The sequence below is a fragment of the Debaryomyces fabryi genome, assembly GCF_001447935.2.
Source record: "Debaryomyces fabryi strain CBS 789 chromosome Unknown contig00013, whole genome shotgun sequence".
Lineage (NCBI taxonomy): Eukaryota > Fungi > Ascomycota > Pichiomycetes > Serinales > Debaryomycetaceae > Debaryomyces > Debaryomyces fabryi.
This window is the reverse complement of record NW_015385439.1, coordinates 77,708-93,111: the sequence shown is the minus strand read 5'-3', so window position 1 is coordinate 93,111 and position 15,404 is coordinate 77,708. Positions and strand designations below refer to the sequence as shown.

The following is a 15,404-nucleotide window of genomic DNA, read 5'->3' as shown; positions in this document are numbered from 1 at the left end:
ACACAATAGTTACGAACATAGACTATATGAAATCGCTAGGAATCAGTACATGGCTCCAGGCACATATAAAACGATACAAAAAGGGTTAACGGAAATTATTTTAGAAAGCAATAATGTAGTGCAAATGTGCATGAGTAGGAAATCATCCAACACAAGGGAGCTTTGTAGGTAAACATATGCTGCCAGACTGTCCTAGCTCGGATGCTTCAAGTAACACACCCCCAGAAATGGAGCGTGATTAGAATGATTGCTCGAGATAAGCACGGCTTGCAGGCGAAACGATAAAACACATGAAAAGAGAAGCTTCGCGGGGGACATTTGAGAGATCTTACTGGTGCGAAATTCGCTGTTGGGTAAAATTAGCACAATGAACAATTAAGAGATCCTTGAAAAATATATTTAGGTAGAGTTTCTTGGAGGAATTGAAGCTCACTCTTTCACCTACTATTAAAAGGGAAGCTCATTCGTTGCTACGTACAGTGAAGAATTACTATTTATTAGAATAACATGCTAGATATTTCTAACTCAGACTTTGATGTCAATATTCTTGACGGTGCCCTTTCGAATCCCACTATCTCCTTGACATTTCCATTACCTACTGACAAAGATACATACGTAGAATTAGAAGGGAATGAAAAATTAAGCAAGAGTTTTGGAATTTTAAATAATTTCTTTCGTTTTTTCACCGGGGTCAAATTCGATGATATTTACAAAAACAATGAATATCACTATTCGATCAACAAATACACTCCTGAGTTCAACAAGAAGATGAACGATTACATGAACGAGATGTTGTCTGAGAAAGATGAGAAATTGAACGAGTTGGTGTATTCGTTGATTGATCAGGAGTTGAAATTGAACCTTATTAAGGCCAAGGACCTCCCAGCCAGATTTAAAGAAGTCAAAGAATTCATGGTCAAGTATTATCAATTGGAGAACTCAAAAACGATGCCTAGCTTCAAATCTCATCATTTTCTAAGGATCTGCTATGTTACAATTATGACTATTATGCGCAAGATGTTCCCAAAAGGAATTTGGTGTAATAAGACGCAAATGAGTGAGTTATATGCTAAATATTTAAAAGATCCAATGTCTATCATTTTTTTCCCCAACCATCAATCGCATATCGATTATATCATTCTTCATTTGGTATGCGTTAGGTTTCAATTCTCTACACCTACTGTTATTGCAGGTGAAAATTTGAATGTGGCCGTCTTCGGGACCTTTTTAAGGAACTTAGGAGCGATTTTCATTAAAAGGTCCTTTAATAATGAATTGTATACCGAAAGAAACTTGACAAATTTGATCGAATTCATTTTGTTGAACAAGATAAATTTCGAGGTGTTTATCGAAGGTACTAGATCTAGAGATGGAAAGTTATTGTTACCAAAATATGGTATTTTGAAGTATTTGTGTGGTATATACTTGAAACAAAGGGAAGTGGAGAAAAATGAAAAGTTTGATATGCTCTTCCAGCCGATTTCCATTACATATGAGAGGATCTATGAGGCAGATGGATACTTAGACGAATTGCTTGGTAGTGATAAGAAACAGGAAAGCATGACTAATATTCTAAAGAACGGTGTATCTACTTTATTCTCAAATCCAGAAAACGACTTCAAAAACTTTCCTAGTACTAAAAAGCATAAAGAGGGTAAGTACGATAACTCAACCAGAATGTTAAGTGGGAAAATTTTTGTTAAATTGGGTGATTCATTTACGTTATCCAGTTTTATTGAAGAACAAAGAGATACGGAAGCCCATTTAATTGAATCTTTCGGTGAGGAACCAGATTCACCTGTTAATTTAAAAAGATTAGGATTCAAGATTTTACACGAAATTAACAGAGTTGCATATTTACCAGAGATCTCAGTTATAGGAACTGCTCTCCAGGCGTATTATTATTATTATGAGACTAATGAATTCGCAATCAGTGATTTGGTTTCAAGCATGAGGTTGATTATTGAGGTGTTAAAGAGACAAGAAGAACTCGACCATATCAATACGAATGTGAAATTAATGGACGGATTGCTCAGAAGTTCTGACGAGGATCTTATCGCAATGGTGAAAGATCAAGTTCCTCAATTCTTCCGCTTCATCAAAATCAACTTCAACAAGAATACTATCAAAATTGAAAATTCAGTTGAATTGTTATATTACAAGAACCTTACAATCCATCTTGTCATTCACAAGAGTTTAGTATGCTTCATAATTAGCCTGCTAAGCCAAGCCAATCCAAATATTGCCACTGATGCATATATACGGTCGCTTTATTACATATTCACTGGATTTTTGAAAAACGAATTTTTATTTGACTACGATTATAATAAATCCAATGACTTATCGAATATCTTGAACGATTTAGCGCAATGTGGAACGATCACCCGCACCTCCACCCACTATGAAATTGTTGATCACTTGCATGTCACAGTTTTTGCGGAGGTAGTCAAGCCCTTTATCGAATCGTACATGATCTGCATTGGAACCATCAACACCATAGATAACCAGTACAAAAAGAAGCAGACCCATATCACAGACGAGCAATTGATCAATGATGACCTCATTAGTAAAGACTTTCCTACCACAAAATCGCTCTTACGAATCATCCAGTCGTCAAAGTTCCAGCAGAAACATATTGAGTCTATCAACAAACAGTACTTATTGTCGTGTCTCTTCTATCTCGACAACCTCAGGCTCATTCGCATATTTAAGAACAAGGCTAAAACAAGGGCGTTTGTAGTGACGCAGAGACCAAAGGACTTGAAGTTTATTCTCCAACTTCTCGATTCGTTACTCAATAACCCGTCAAGCGAAGTTTTGAATGACACCAATTTGCTCTATATGACAGATATTATTGACAAGTCGTTTGAGCGTACGCTAAAGGCCAAGCTCTAGGCGAACTGATGGATATGCTGAATAAGTGCAGCTAGAGTTGTTTTTATATGTACATTACATAGCAGGTTCTATTTATATACATCAATGCCTTATCGACGTTGTATCAACTCATCGTTTATTTGTAAGTAATAGTATATAGTAATAGAATGTTTTTCTTAACCAGCGTACCATCTGGATGCCATATACTATTTGACAATATGTATTTCCGTGTGTCACAATAACAACTTCTCATTCACTTATTTAAGAACAAAGCTAAAACAAGGGCTTTTGCGGTGACGCAGGGATTGATAGATTTAAAAAACTTTCTTCGTCTTCTTGATCTGTTGCTAAATAGCCATTTCCAAGGAGGTTTTTAGTGACATTAACCTGCTGTACATGAAAGACAATATCAAAAAAAAATTCGAACGTACGCTCAATGACTTCTTTAGGTTGGATATGTTCAGCATATATCCCTATACATACGCCATATAGCTCGTAAAATCTACATGAAGTGACATCTCATCGTGCCTATTTGTTGTATAATGGTTGCATAGAATGCAATTAAATGCACTATTAAAGCACCACCGGTAATAATAACTATGGCCAATGCTGTGCTATTTTTATGAGAAGGTGTTAATTTCCCCATATATAAGTAAAAATAACTAGCCAGCTCATTATACAAATCATCTTTTAAATGTAGTATCTTCTTTCGTCGATTCAGTCTCTCGGGAGTGCTCGCTCATCCTATCAAAGACGGTTTCATCATAAGAATTGTTAGCATCGTTGCATTGCCTTACAGAGAAACTATCATCAACGCTATGCATAGAAACAATTTGATCATCATTATAATTCTGAGTGGCTTGGTTATTTTCTTCAGCAGTCTTACTAAATATATGGTCTAATGCTATGAGATCATCTTGCTTAAGTTTTTCAGTACTTGGACAGGTTGACAACCCAAAGTCAATTAAAGATATTCTACCAGATATCGAAACATGGATATTACCAAGTCTGACATCATTATGTGCAATCCCCATCAGATGAAGCTCCTTGAGCCTTTCCTGAATAACTTCATACACCCTATCATAGTCCCATTTTTCCATTGGCTTTTCCTCGCCCAAATATTCAAATATATGCATTGGATGAGTTGACATCCCATTCCAATATCCTGAAGCAATTAGCTTCGGAAATTTAATTCTAAACTGTGATTTACTGATGAGTATATTCATCTCAAGCTCGTTGACGAACATATCATAGTAACTGCACTTTTCTGGAAAACTCTCAAATGCCAGCTTAGGATAGTTGTACATTTTAACAAACACGTTGGGAGGAAGTTTCAGACCTAAACCAGGGTACCATTTGAGTGCATCATATATTATTCGGCAATATGTGTTACCGCAGATCTCACCATAATCATTGATATCATCATCTTCTTCTATAGGCTCTAAATTACCTAAGAGTTCATCTTCCGATAACATTCCACCTTTACGATTATATAACGACTTTACTATCGGTCTAGGAAGTATGTTTCCAAATGGATCTGATCCTTTCGTTTGCTTGCCTACCTTAAATGAAGATCTTAACCTTTCACGAATATCCCGTGCCCCTGAGTCGCTGTTATAGAAAAACCCTGTCATTGCTGATCTTAAAGTGATACCATTTGCGACAGTCTCTGGGTCATTGATAATGTAGTAATCTATAGCCATCCGGTTGTTATCGGTAATTCTGTATTCTAAAAAGCTGGAAAACAACTGATGGTCTGAGATAAATACTCGGTTAGTCCCACAGAGTAAAGCTTGATATAGATACTTTCTCAAAACCAAAGCACATATTACCCTAGGAGTCCACTCGCGATCTTGGAACAAGCTTCGAGTTGATTGCAGTCTTAAAACTCTCGTGTTTGGAATCCTTTCCTTGTGGTCTTTTATAGTAGCCTTTAATTCTTTAAACCCTTCAGCCAAATAATAATTTCCTTTTTTGTAAACACCTATAGCATAACAAATTTCTGGACATTGATCATTCGGCATCGACACATTCCCTGCAAGATGTACTATATCAGGTTGTATTATCCTTTTTCTTTCTAATGGCGGCCTTATAATTGATGGCTTACCAAAATAGTGATGTTCACCACCCATGTTTCGGTAGAGTTCATCAATTTCTCGTGCTATGTATTTATCAAAGTACCGTTGTATATCGTTTTCCACATGCATTGCATCTCCTAATGGATACGAATATTTTCGAGACAATATATCACCAGCAAGGCTTGACATCTTAATTGCTTTATCAAGAGGTGCAAGGTATCTGTCTTTAAATTCATTGCTACTTATCTCCCGAAATTCAGCTAATATTAATGCATTAGTCACATAAAAAAGTATAGGCAAAGAAGCTCTAGTCTCAACAGAAACAGACACATCACTCTTCGTGATTAATTTCTCCGAGCCAATCTCTCCCTCTACTCCTTTACTGCGTATCCTTAACAAACGAGTATCTAAAAATACTCTTGCATTTTGTTCATTATCGTCTTCGACTCTAGTATATAGCTCCCGGTTGACTCTAATACACCTCCCATCAGGGTCGTCGAAAGTGATGCTTTTGTCATTTATTCCTGAAAAGTACATATATGGACATTATGCTAGCCTTCACTTCGATGAGTTTTGGTTCTTAGGGCTGTATAACCTATCTGATTCTCGGAACATTTGAGGAAAAACAGAAGAAAAAAATGGAATGTAAGATGATAAAGTAGTATAAAAAATTGGCTACGCTTACATGTTAATGAGAAAATCTCGAATTAATTACGTTAACAGGTTGCAACAGAAGCTACATATTAAGAATACCATTCAAAACATTAAGATTAATTTGTTTTATTTAACAAGTTAAAACTTTCTAATCAAGACTTAAGCTTAGATCAATATTTATCAATACTTAGCCATTTTATTTAATGTTCATTCAAATTTAGCAATTCTTATCTCAGGTTTGATTAATCAAAGCGCTTCAATTTATTTCGAGAATATAGAAATGAATGAAAAGAAGTTATTTAAAAGTCCTTTATAACTTATCATATTATTCAAAGTATCAAAATCCTTTTGTCTGAGTTCTTCGCTACTTGGATAGATTGATAGACTAAAGTCTATGAGCGATATCCTACCGAAACGTAAACATGAATACTACCAGCGCTAATATCATTATGAGCGATCCCCATCTGTGGATATCTTTAAGTCTTCTTTTGATGGTAATATATATTTTGTTCCGATTCCATTCGTCCATGGGCTTGTCATTGTCTAAATACTCAAAATATGAACTGAGTGACTCTTTATTCCATTACAGTATACTGACACAATAAATCTTGAAAATTTGGATGAAATCTGGATGAAATCTGGATGAAATCTGGATGAAATCTGGAATTTCTGATCGAGGTGTTAATCTTTAGTTCATTACAAGCCTTTCATAGTAGGGGTACATTTTTAAAGTTTTTCGTTGCGAGTTCAGGATAGGTATACATTTCAACAAATACATTAGTAGGTAGAGCTTTTCACCAACTAGCGTACCATTTCAGCGCACCGATTATTCGATCATATGTATTACTATAGTTGTCTGATCTGTGATTGCCTATGCCATAACAAACTTCAGGATAGCTTGAACTTGGATTCATTGTATCCTCAGCTAAATTTTATATCAGGCTGGACTTCACGTCTCTTATCCAATGGTGCTTATCTTTGGTGGACACACGAAGGAGCATCCGCACCAAAGACATATCTAAACCAATTCTCGCCAAAAACTACATAGCTCCCTTCTCGTTGCCCTTATTCAATCAGCATCTTTAACATCCAACCTTGGACTGATCCTAATGTTCCTGCATATAACCACTTTTCACCGTTCTCGTAAAATGCTGCAATTGACACACCGACTGCGAAGGCCTATCAAATAAGCATTGCATATTCCTGAGCCCAGTGGCTCAACCAGACCCTATGGTAAGTCTTGTTGCCGAAATGAGTACTTCTTCATTTCCAGTACCTACTTCTTTCCCAAAACACTACTAGAGCCTACACTGGAGCCAATTGTACCATAACTGCAATTTATCATCGCGTGGTGGACACTCGTGTGACCTCACCGCTGTTCTTTCTTCTTTCCAGTATGCATATTACTGTCTAGGATGGAAAGCGCACGTTGGTTATCCCGCGCGACATCCAGCACGACATCCATCTCTCGTCCTGACGTCATAGGACATATGTCGCGTCCTCTTATTTGGTCAATGTCGCTTTGCGTCGCTGCACCTCTGCACCACTTTGTCTGTGCTTAGTTTTTTGTTTTTTGTCACACACCACAAAGCCCATTTATTATGGGCCCATGCCGAGGATGATACTTCTGTTGCTCGCAGGACTCCCTCCTCTTCCTCGCCAGTCCTTTTGCAGCTCACCTGTCTCCCTAACACAATCATCCAACTTACCTTCCTCACCTCATCTCATCTCTTCTCTATCTTCCTCGTCTTCCTGTGTCATCTCGCCCATCGGACTTTGCCTACTACTTCTCGCGCTGACCTTTTGTCTTTAGCACCGCCTTCCTCTACTTTTGTCATGCATCTTCCTCTACATAATTGCGATTTGGGCGGTGCACAACGATGATCAGTTTGGCGTAACACTCTAAATTTTTCATTACACAAAAGGCCCAAATTCGAGTAATAGGGGAAACTGCGAATTTCAGGATTTTCATAAATACATGGTTGTTTATACCATTATCGTAGGACTGTTCTTTCGCTGGTTTTCATAAAAAGCATTATTATACTTATTGTCTAGTTGATATATTGTATAGTGGCTATACTTTATTTATATACGAAATTTGGTATAAAGAAAAGTCATCGTTATAGACTAATACAGAAAAGTGGTTTTAATCGGTTATTAGACGATTATTACTATTAGCATTGGAAATTAGAGTCTAGACCAACTGAATTCATTCATTATTAGAAAAAAAGGATTTTAAAGGACTGCAGTAGGTAGGATAGACTATACATGATGAGAAAAGAAGTTAAATACATACTATGGGGACATGTGATGTTGGTGATGTTTTTGGTTTGGTATACGTTTGACTTGATTACGTTGTTGCATGACGACAGTTTCAGCGATGCGCTTTTAGACGTGGAGTTGAACCCTACGAACGGGGTGCTTGATAAGCCGACTATTATTCCCAAGATAATCCATCAAACGTACAAGACGAACCAGATTCCAGAGATCTGGAAGCCAGGACAGCAAGCATGTGTAGACTTGCACCCAGACTACCAGTATATATTGTGGACCGACGAGATGTCGAGGGAGTTCATTGCAGAAGAGTATCCGTGGTTTTTAGAGACATGGGATTCGTATCCGTATCCTATTCAAAGGGCCGATGCAATTCGTTACTTTGCGTTAGTTCACTATGGAGGAGTGTACATCGATCTTGATGACGGGTGTGAACGTCCCCTTGACCCACTTTTGACTGTGTCGGCGTTTGTGCGTAAGACTATCCCAACGGGTATTTCAAACGATGTAATGGGTGCAGTCCCTAGACACCCATTTTTCTTGAAGGTTTTGGACAGTTTGAAGCCTTACAAAAAGAACTGGTTGGTGCCATATGTCACCATCATGTACACGACAGGTCCTTTGTTTTTGTCGGTGATTTGGAAACAGTACAAACGTTGGGGTGTTCCAGAAGCAGGTAAAGTTCGTATCTTGCTTCCAGAGGACTACAAGACTCATAAATACTCGTTCTTTGCTATTGCTCCAGGATCGTCATGGCATCTTGACGATGCTAAATTTGTGAAGTCGCTTGCTGACCACATTGGTTTAGCGGTGTTCGGTGGTTTTGTGATTGCTGGTATATTCTTTTTCGTAGAATACTTGTTGTATTTGCTTGTCATTTCCAACGGATTCAAAAAGTGTATGAAGAGAGTTACTTCAGTGTTCGCTCCATTGAACAAGTATGTGCCTCTCAATGTTCGCAGCAGAACTTTAAAGAAAAGATCCAGAAAGGATTCAAATTTACCCCCAGAAGTCGATTTTGATAATGATAAGACTATGGTTTAGTCTTGATATAATTGCGACTTGCGCATATTCAAATTTTAAATTCATTAAATCTAATGCCATCCGGTAACATGGAGGCTTTTGTCATTAAAGTCCAACTTATTTATGCGGTGTTTTACGCTGTTGTGACTTCATTTAATTCATATTTGGACACATTCAAGTGCATATGAATTCATAAGGTAATATGTAATTCATTATTATTACTAGATTCCCATGCAATGATAACTATGTCATGTGTTATCATTACTCGTTAGAATATTATTACCTTCTCATAATGGGCATTGCAATAAGGCATGCATAATTTAGTCATTAATTCATTCATTAATAATTTGTTATATGTTTTATTCAGTTTTGTATAATAGGGTTCTTAAAACCATTTTCATTTTATTACCAACTAGCATACACTCTTTTCACTGTTTTAGTTAATGAAGTTATGTGTATATTTCTAATTTATTTGCAATCGTAGATTTCATCTTTACATTATGCATGTGGTGATCTCGTGAACCTGGTTATCATCATTGTACGAGTCTACTTTCGTATTTCTATAGATCTATGATTATTGTCAAAAATATTTGTTCTTGCTTAAGAAAAAGATTTCTAAGTTTTTCGATTTTGGTGCAAAAATCATTAAAATCTATATCATTCAAAATTCTATAAATCTGAATATGCAATATGCGATTACTGTATATACAATATGCTCTAACTTTAAGAATCTATTTGGTTCATTAAGTTCGTTTCGCTCAACTTTAGTCATACTATATCTGTTACACACATTTATTACATTTAGGTCTACCTATCAGCACCTACTTCTAACAATTTCAAGTTCATTCTTTCGTATCTTTCTTTCTCATCAGCTTGTAATAAATCTTTGATTTTATCAGTTAAATTGTCTGCTATAACATAGGCCTTTTTGGCTAATTGCATCAAAAGCATTACATCTATTGGCAAACCACCGTTCTTAGATAATTGAATCAAATCACGATTTTTATTTATGGTTATGACAAGTGAGCCGTCTCTTAATAATTCTTCTTGCTGATTGGCATCAATTATAGATATCTCTTCATTCAAATCTCCCTTGATATTTTCTTCTATGCCCACCGGATTGAAAAACAGAAAACTTATACAGATTGGTACATGCAATATGGACAACGGAATAGGTTGTCTTTCGTCAATACTATGCACTATGATATCTTCCCCGTTTATCGAAATATCCGGCTTCTTAAAATGCTGCAATGCAACCATAACTCCCAAACTTGAAGCATCGATGATGCCCCCATCATAATTCAAAAAATTGATATCTGCTCTTATTTGCCAAACCTTAGATCCCGCTACAATACACAAGGACTCCAAATCCAACGCATTCGACCTTCTGATCGCCTTTTCAATAAGTCTAGATATCAAAATCTCATCGTCCGAATTTTTTCCATTTTCAAACTGGGCCGATGCCATGGGTGATATTTCTGTATTTATCATAAATAACCCTTCGAAAGGTCTATCTTCGTATGGAGCAACAATCTCAGCTGAGACCCTTACTGCCAATTTTGTTAATCCCCATTCAATCTCAACATATCCATACTCTGTAGGAGATAATGTTATATTTGGCTGTCTGGCCTCATCTAGTTTTCTACCGTCTGTTCTAAATCCTTGTTTAAGGGATTCTAAAACATATAACTGTTCGTTCGTTGATATTTCCACGCCTTTTGCCATATCAAATAATGTTTTATTTCTGAGTCTTAATAACTACAGTACTATGCTAAACTCATCTAATATTTTTCAAAAAAGGTCAAAATAGAAACTTGCGATTTTGTGTCACTTCTCATGACTTCAATATTCTTTGGTGGCACTCTAGCTAAGTAAATCTAAATTGGAACGATAGAGTACTCTGTATTCAACTACAAGAAATTATGTTAACTAGACAAGCGATAATAAATTCTAATAAGCTAATTGCTAGTAGAAGATTTGCAAATTTGCAAAATGTTAGAAAATTTACCAATAATCCCTCAAATTTCCAACCAAGCTTGACTTTCTTCCAGAAAGAAAGACTCCCAGCTAATACTATAGTAAAGTTCGTTCCGCAACAAACAGCATGGGTTGTGGAAAGAATGGGTAAGTTTCATCGTGTTTTGTCGCCAGGTATTGCTTTTTTGATTCCAGTTTTGGATAAAATTACTTATGTTCAATCGTTGAAAGAGTCGGCTATTGAAATTCCATCACAAAATGCCATTACGGCTGATAATGTGTCATTGGAGATGGATGGTATTCTCTATGTCAAGGTGAATGATCCTTATAAGGCGTCTTATGGAGTTGAAGATTTTAAGTTTGCTATAAGTCAATTGGCTCAAACTACCATGAGATCTGAAATTGGTTCGTTGACTTTGGATTCGGTTTTGAAGGAAAGGCAGACGTTGAATTTAAATATCAATAAAGCCATTAATGAAGCATCTAAAGAATGGGGTGTTGAGTGTCTTAGATACGAAATCAGAGACATCCATCCGCCGCAAAATGTCTTAGAAGCTATGCACAGACAGGTCAGTGCCGAACGTTCGAAAAGAGCAGAGATCTTGGAATCTGAAGGTACCAGACAATCTAGAATTAATATCGCAGAGGGTGAAAAGCAATCTGTCATCTTATCGTCAGAAGCTAATAAGCAAGAAAAGATTAACATGGCTAGAGGTGAAGCCGAATCAATTTTATTAAAGGCAGAGGCTACTGCTGAAGGTTTAAAGAAAGTCGCCGTAGCTATTAGAGAAACTCCAGGTGGTGAACAAGCTGTTAGTTTACAAGTTGCTCAAGAATATGTTAAGCAATTTGGTAACCTTGCCAAGGAATCAAACACTGTTGTTATTCCTTCTAACATGGGTGACATGGGTAACTGGATGGCCAGTGGTTTATCAATTTACAACAGTTTGAATAAACAAATCGATAATGAAAAGAAATAGACAACTAGAAATAGCCATTTCTAATTAATTAGTTAATTAATTATTGAATATGTTGTAAATAGCTTCTATTTTATATACGTCTATCTATTATGCTTTTTTAAAAAATCCATCTAATGCACCTTTACCTACTGCAACTTTCTTTACCTCCTTCTTTCTTACAACCTTTTTCTTAGAGTCTTTCTTTTTTGTTTCAACTTTTGTTGTGGTTTCAACTACCGCATTCATATTTGATTCTACTAATTCAAGCTCTTTCCTTTGGATCTGTATGTCTTTCAAGTATGCGTTCAATTTGTCGAATTCATACCCTCCATTATTTATTAATTGATTTCGTATTTCAATTGGTGTATATGATCCACATATCAAGTCAATTGAATGCCTTATAATTGACAATTGTAAAATTTCCGATGGTATGTCATTGCTTCCCTCACTTATTGGCTTATATAACTCCTGCTTGATTTTCAGTATTATGGAGAAATCCGATTGGGTACTAAGGTACGCCAGCAATTGCGAAACCTTTCTATTTAGATACTCAATAACCTTTTTAGTAGAATATTTGTAGAATATTTCATCATTTTCTTCAATTGTATCGCAGATGTCAGATAAGGCTGATTTGTACATTTTCACAGGTATAGCTCCAACCCAAGAATTATTTTCAAATAAACTGGAGATAGTATCACTAAAATCTTCAAAAGTAATAAATCTTTTGGCAAATGATTCGTTATTATACATAATTGATATCAAATAATACACCAAATTGAATTTTGTTGATACTATTAAATTTGGCGATTGAACAACGCATCCATTTTCCTCTGACTCAAATATAAAAGACTTTACAGACAGTCCTGTGTTAGGGATGACGGGCCTCTTACTGTCATTGGGAAGGTAGCTGTTGTCTCCTTTAATTTCCCTTAATTCGAATAATTGATCATCGCGTAACAAGTATGATTTAAATGACTTTTGATCCGAAGCATTCGGTAATTTAACAATCGAATACACCCCTTTTTCTTTGGGCAATAGTATTACTTTAGTTCCTTCATGAACATTCATTATCTTCTATTGAATATGTAAATTTAAAACCTAAATAAATAGAATAAATAAAGTAAATACACCAAAAATCTCTGAAAATTAATTCTACTACGCGATTCGGTATTGTTATAACCCAACCCACGATTTAATAAGATCTTTAACTGCACCAATACTTGCCATAATGACCATGATTGTACCAAATATACTAAATCCTAAAGAACTCATCAGAGCAGCTCTAGGATCAACATTTAATAAGTGAGCTGTTGCAATGGCACCACAATTAATACCTAAACTAACACCTCTTGTAACATAATCATTCTTAGAGACTCTTAATAAATTGAACAAAGTGTCCCCTACTAATACTCCACAAATACCACTCAATATAGTACAAACAGCCATTAGCGATACTGAGCCATCTAGCGCATCGATCAATGGTGTTCCTAATGCTAGTGTAACAGATCTTCCAATAAATCCTATTGATCTTTGTGATGCAATACCTATGTTGTAACAGATTACTGGGTAGCAGAAAAATGTTAATGCTATAGATATTACAATTGGAGGGACTAGGACCCAAAAGTTCTTCACGAAGTCCTTTCTGTGAGTAAACATTGGCAAAGAAAGAGAGACAATAGAGACGTCCATCAATGAAGACAAAACATCTCCACATCCAGGCCATTTTGGGGTTGCAGTGAAGTCCGAGTCCAATTTATGATCAATCTTTCCACTATTTAATAAGATCTTTTCGTTGAACAAGTTGAGGTACGTCTTTCCTGTTTTGTAGAACTTCAAATCATCCAAAAACCCCTTCAATTCACCTCTGTGATATATTAAAGAACCAATAAAGCATACAAAAAGGATTTCAGCCGTCAGTATTAGAATTGGATGTGCAATTTTTTTCAATTTTGGCCACCTCAAGGGAATTAATAATGCTATATAATATGATATTATTGTCAAACCCAAATGATATGGCAAAAATACATGGATTGACTTAATGTAATAAAATGGTAATGATACAATGAATAGGATAAAATATAATATCCAGTCAATATAATTTGTGATGAATATTATAATACTCTGACAGGAATCGCTAAAGTCCTTGTTTTCGAATATTGATACAGATGGAGATGTCGAAGCAACTGAGGGAGAATTAGTTCTAGCAATTGTACTAACTGGTGTCAGTTTTACACTAGGGGGAGCTTGCGAATCTCGTAAATAAATTGGACCAGGCTCAGGAACATTTGGAATATCTACTGAGCTCATAGAGACTTCATGAGTAAAAGGATTTTCATCGATGCCATTATTTACTGGTGGTTCATTTTTCGTTGCCCTTAAACTCGATAAATCGATCGTAGTGATATCATCTCTCATTGTAGTTATAGCACCATCACCACCACTGCCTAAGCTTTGTAATTCAATTTCTTCAATACCTTCGCCCTCTTCTTCTTCAGGAGTACTTTGCTTGTTGTCATGGCTTAAATTATCATCACCTTTCATGAAACCAAAACTTTTGTAAATCCATTTCAAGCCTAAAATTAAATAAACATCAACACAGAAAAGACTAAGAAATCCGACAACAAAAACACCAGCAATTTTCAAGCATTCTATGAACGAAATTGGATCTGATAATGGCAATATAATAAAAGATGGAATAAAAAATACATTTATCCATTTCAAAGTAAAATTCATCGAAGGTTTAATTAGCCTCAAATAATTAGTGAATATAAATGAACTCCATTTGCTAATTTTATATTTCATTGAAGTCTTGTCAGAGCTTTGTAGTTCAGCCAACACACTTAAGACACTCAATAATATCAAATTAATCAACATGCCCAACACCGAACTTGGAAACCTGATCTTCAAAACATTACTTAATAATTGATTAAAACCATATAATATTGTAAATAACACCAAAATTCCAAAGGGAACTATAATGAACGAGTCTACTAAATGACTCTTCGAATAATAGACTCCATAGACAATGCCTTTACCAAAGTCTTCTAATGTTGCATCTCTGAAAAATTGTTTAATAGATTGCAATCTAGATGCTTCTTGATTTTGAACCATTTCACTCCCGATACTATGGGGTAATTTTGCAATTGTCTATAATTGTAACCAGAGTACCTTGATTCCAGATAAATATACTCAAATATATCGTAAGCGGTATGTGTAATAGTAGCGGATGAATATTTTGATAATTCTACCAGAGTAAAATTGGCGAAAGTGGTCTTGATATGTCCATCATCTTATATCCGAGGATCGCTATTTCGATCTTTAAGATCTACACTATAATTGATACATTTTTAAATTAATTAAATAGTATGATAAAGTATATAATATATAAAGCTTATGAAGGAAGGATAATACAACCGATTAAATGAATTTATTTAATGTATATCCGAAGATATTTTATGAAAATTTAAATGTCTACATGGATGTTTGACCATGCGTACATCGATGATGAGTGACGATTAATGAAAAGTACAGTTCAGAATCAACTGCAATTGACCTTAAGCATACA

General features: G+C 35.6%; 7 protein-coding genes across 7 annotated transcripts; 3 read left to right on the top strand and 4 right to left on the bottom strand.

The window, feature by feature from the left end:
* Positions 1-507: 507 nt before the first annotated feature.
* On the top strand, positions 508-2,895 carry AC631_01089 (uncharacterized protein; the record flags this gene model as incomplete). The annotated part of the gene is made up of 1 exon (XM_015609919.1): positions 508-2,895. The coding sequence occupies one exon, from the start codon at positions 508-510 to the stop codon at positions 2,893-2,895; it is 2,388 nt and encodes a 795-aa protein (XP_015469294.1).
* Positions 2,896-3,557: 662 nt separating this feature from the next.
* Positions 3,558-5,489, bottom strand: AC631_01088 (uncharacterized protein; the record flags this gene model as incomplete). Its single annotated transcript, XM_015609918.1, has 1 exon — positions 3,558-5,489. The coding sequence occupies one exon, from the start codon at positions 5,487-5,489 to the stop codon at positions 3,558-3,560; it is 1,932 nt and encodes a 643-aa protein (XP_015469293.1).
* Positions 5,490-7,877: 2,388 nt separating this feature from the next.
* Positions 7,878-8,924, top strand: MIT1 (mannosylinositol phosphorylceramide synthase catalytic subunit; the record flags this gene model as incomplete). The annotated part of the gene is made up of 1 exon (XM_015609917.1): positions 7,878-8,924. The coding sequence occupies one exon, from the start codon at positions 7,878-7,880 to the stop codon at positions 8,922-8,924; it is 1,047 nt and encodes a 348-aa protein (XP_015469292.1).
* A 786-nt stretch (positions 8,925-9,710) lies between these two features.
* AC631_01086 (exosome non-catalytic core subunit) lies at positions 9,711-10,628 on the bottom strand (the record flags this gene model as incomplete). Its single annotated transcript, XM_015609916.1, has 1 exon — positions 9,711-10,628. The coding sequence occupies one exon, from the start codon at positions 10,626-10,628 to the stop codon at positions 9,711-9,713; it is 918 nt and encodes a 305-aa protein (XP_015469291.1).
* Positions 10,629-10,825: 197 nt separating this feature from the next.
* On the top strand, positions 10,826-11,860 carry SLP2 (Slp2p; the record flags this gene model as incomplete). Its single annotated transcript, XM_015609915.1, has 1 exon — positions 10,826-11,860. One exon carries the CDS (start codon positions 10,826-10,828, stop codon positions 11,858-11,860), a length of 1,035 nt encoding a protein of 344 aa, XP_015469290.1.
* Positions 11,861-11,947: 87 nt separating this feature from the next.
* Positions 11,948-12,907, bottom strand: AC631_01084 (uncharacterized protein; the record flags this gene model as incomplete). Its single annotated transcript, XM_015609914.1, has 1 exon — positions 11,948-12,907. One exon carries the CDS (start codon positions 12,905-12,907, stop codon positions 11,948-11,950), a length of 960 nt encoding a protein of 319 aa, XP_015469289.1.
* Positions 12,908-13,012: 105 nt separating this feature from the next.
* AC631_01083 (uncharacterized protein) lies at positions 13,013-14,950 on the bottom strand (the record flags this gene model as incomplete). Its single annotated transcript, XM_015609913.1, has 1 exon — positions 13,013-14,950. The coding sequence occupies one exon, from the start codon at positions 14,948-14,950 to the stop codon at positions 13,013-13,015; it is 1,938 nt and encodes a 645-aa protein (XP_015469288.1).
* Between the last annotated feature and the right edge of the window lie 454 nt (positions 14,951-15,404).